The sequence below is a fragment of the Chelonoidis abingdonii genome, chromosome 7 (genome assembly GCF_003597395.2).
Source record: "Chelonoidis abingdonii isolate Lonesome George chromosome 7, CheloAbing_2.0, whole genome shotgun sequence".
NCBI classification, from domain to species: Eukaryota; Metazoa; Chordata; order Testudines; family Testudinidae; genus Chelonoidis; species Chelonoidis abingdonii.
In genome coordinates, this window is record NC_133775.1 from 29,849,966 (window position 1) to 29,852,671 (window position 2,706).

The window sequence follows — 2,706 nt, forward strand, 5'->3', positions numbered from 1 at the left end:
GGCATACTGCTGTCCACACTCACTCACCTGAATCTACCGGCTCCACAACTACTGTCACAAGTATCATCAGAATTATTAATTCAAAACCAAACCATGTACTGACAAGATGGCAATGTTGAAAGTTAGTGCATGGAAGCATTATTTTTATTCATATTTATTTCTATGCTGTCTTTTTTATATTGGTGTTTTAGATGCTTTAACATGTAAAGCAACAAGGCCTTTGCCCTAAGGAGCTTACAATCTACTATTTTCCCTTTAAATACTTAGCTTATAGTTAAGAGTTTTTAAACTTGAAGGTGCCTTATAAAAGCTAAATAATTAATCCTCACCCCCTGCTGGGAGGCAAGTAAGTAAGTAAAAATTATCTCAATTTTAAGATGTGGAAACTCAAACAATGCCAAGTTGTGCAACAAGCCAAGATAACATTGCAAGGTCTACCCTAGAATGTGTCGTCCTGGCTCCCCAGGCTGTGCTCTATCTCTGATGACATCTGCCTCTCAAACCACTTCAAAGGGAAACTGACACACGGCATTTAAAAGCATTAGCTGTTCTTTATGAAACCAGCAAGACAGGCACTTCCACGCCAAAACAATAAGGGCTGCGCGCTTGGGGCCAGCCGGGGACACCGCGCCCGGCCCCGCCCAAACAGGGCCCTCCTCCCGCCGGTGCCGGCACGCGCAGCGAAGAGAAACGGACGCGAGCGAGCGTGCGCGCGACCTGTGCCATCCCCAGTGCGGAGGGGCGCGCGTAGTCAGCGCTCCTTCCCGTAGCCCACCTTGATTGACGCAGGCGCACACAGTTTTGCCCTGGTTCTATTTTTATCGCGGTCTCGCCAAAGAAACGCTCGTTCTCGCCCCACTGGACCCGCGCAGGCGCACAAACCAGTTGCTGGTTGGTCGGAGAAGAAACAAGTGCGTCCTGCCTTGTCCATCCCCCAACCTCCGACTTTCGCTTCAGGACCCTGCCTACGCCGGGAGCGTGCCTCCCGTTTGCGCAGGCGCAGTTAGAGGGTCTGGTGGCGGCCCCGGAAGGAAAATGTCTGACCCGGGCAGCATGGCTAGCGGAGCGGCGGGCTCGGCCGAGGGGCCCGGGGACGCGGCGCGGGCCCCAGAGCAGGCCCTGTTCCCGCCGGCATTCAGCGTGTCCGAGATCAAGAACAAGCAGCGGCGCCATTTCATGTTCCTGCGCTGGAAGCAGCAGCAGAGGAAGGTGGGAGGCCGGGGGCGCTCAGATGCCCCGCCCGGGCCTGCGTGCGGGGAGCCCCTTGCTGACCGGTCCCCCCCGGCCACCCCTTGGTTGGGCTGCCTGCGGGGCTCAGAGCTCTGTCTGCCTGGGGGCGCGTTGCCTGCCCGGGGGCTGTATTGTACCGCGTGGGTCAGGACCCGCTGGGCTAGGGGCTGTGCAAACAGTCGGGAAGGCAGACCCTGCCCCGGAGAGCTCATACGCTAAGTATAAGACAAGAAGACCCCGTGCAGCCGGAGACCCAGGGCAGCACAGGAAACAGTATTTCAAAGGGAGAAGGATGGCGGGGGAGAGGCTTCCCATTTTGGCTCTGTCACTGAGTGCAGCGTTAAAATACTTCCCAGCAAATGGTTTTGAAGCTAAAGTCATTCCTCTCTGTAAAGGGGCCGCGGATGGACCCAGTATAGAGAGGCGGTTCTTGTGCTAAGTACAGCAGTGTGACAGGTTTATGCAGAGCTGCATTTAACCTACTGTTCCCAGCTAACCAATCAGATGTCTGTCTTATTTAGGAGAAATTGGCAAATAAGAAAAAACGGAGAAAGGAGCGAGAAGCCCTTGGAGATAAGGTAAAAGAAAGTTATTCATAGTGTCCTGTGTGTTACTGTTTGTGTCTGTAAAGCATTATACATGGTATAATATTCATATCCCTTTTAATGTAAAAAATTAAGTTTAGTATTATAACTTTTGCAGTTTGATACCTGGAATTATTTCTCTAAACATGCTCTAACAAACTGGAGATACTGGATGCTTTATAATTTTGTAGTCAGATTATTCATGATTACAGTACTGTTCACATCTGTCTTTTGAGATGTAGTGAGTATTGGTTAGAATCTAAGAGAGCCATTGTTTAATAATCTGTTGAACTGTGGTATAACTCTGGGCAATAATTTCTCAGGTGGTTCAGTCAAATGGACTGTAAAATTGGGAAAAATCAGGGCTGTCCTGAAAATAAATTCTAGCCATTTGACAGAATCACTATACAACACTGTGTCTCAACAGCAGTCCTGGGTAAACTGACTATAAATCCTCATTTATACTCACAGTGAATAAATTGTATTTTGCTTGTTGCTGAAACCCAGCGACATGTATGTGGGGGGGGGTGGGATCTCCACTGTTGCAATGTTTACAAGGAGCTGGAGACGTTACTTGTACATTCCTGCACTAATGCACTCTGTATCTAATGCTGCTTTGAGTGAAACAGCCTAATGCTGTGTGAGCTTAATTTTACAGCGGATGCTGTGGGTAAAATATTTTGCACCAGGAACATGCTGCTTTTCTTTCACAGCTACTGGCTGCAGCCTGGAGAGAATGGTGGGGAATGTGGCAAATTGCCGGTATTGTTCTCTGGGTCTCACGCTCTCTCTTCTCTGGGGTAGGTTCAGGGCGATATTGCTTGCCTCTGAACCAGTTCTTAATCACTCCCCTAGTGTCCTTGGAGGAGGGGAGTGGAGAGGGAGGGACCTG

The 2,706-nt window shown here is 49.9% G+C and overlaps 1 protein-coding gene across 1 annotated transcript in view; it reads left to right on the forward strand.

Annotated features, from left to right (window-relative positions):
- The first annotated feature begins 996 nt into the window (after positions 1–996).
- The window catches only part of RPF1 (ribosome production factor 1 homolog), a 25,202-nt gene continuing 23,492 nt past the window's right edge, over positions 997–2,706 (forward strand). Inside the window, exons 1-2 of the mRNA XM_032798901.2 lie at positions 997–1,209; positions 1,752–1,808. Of these exons, the coding sequence (XP_032654792.1) occupies positions 1,036–1,209; positions 1,752–1,808 (231 nt within the window). The 5' untranslated portion in view covers positions 997–1,035. The remainder of the gene's footprint in view (positions 1,210–1,751; positions 1,809–2,706) is intronic.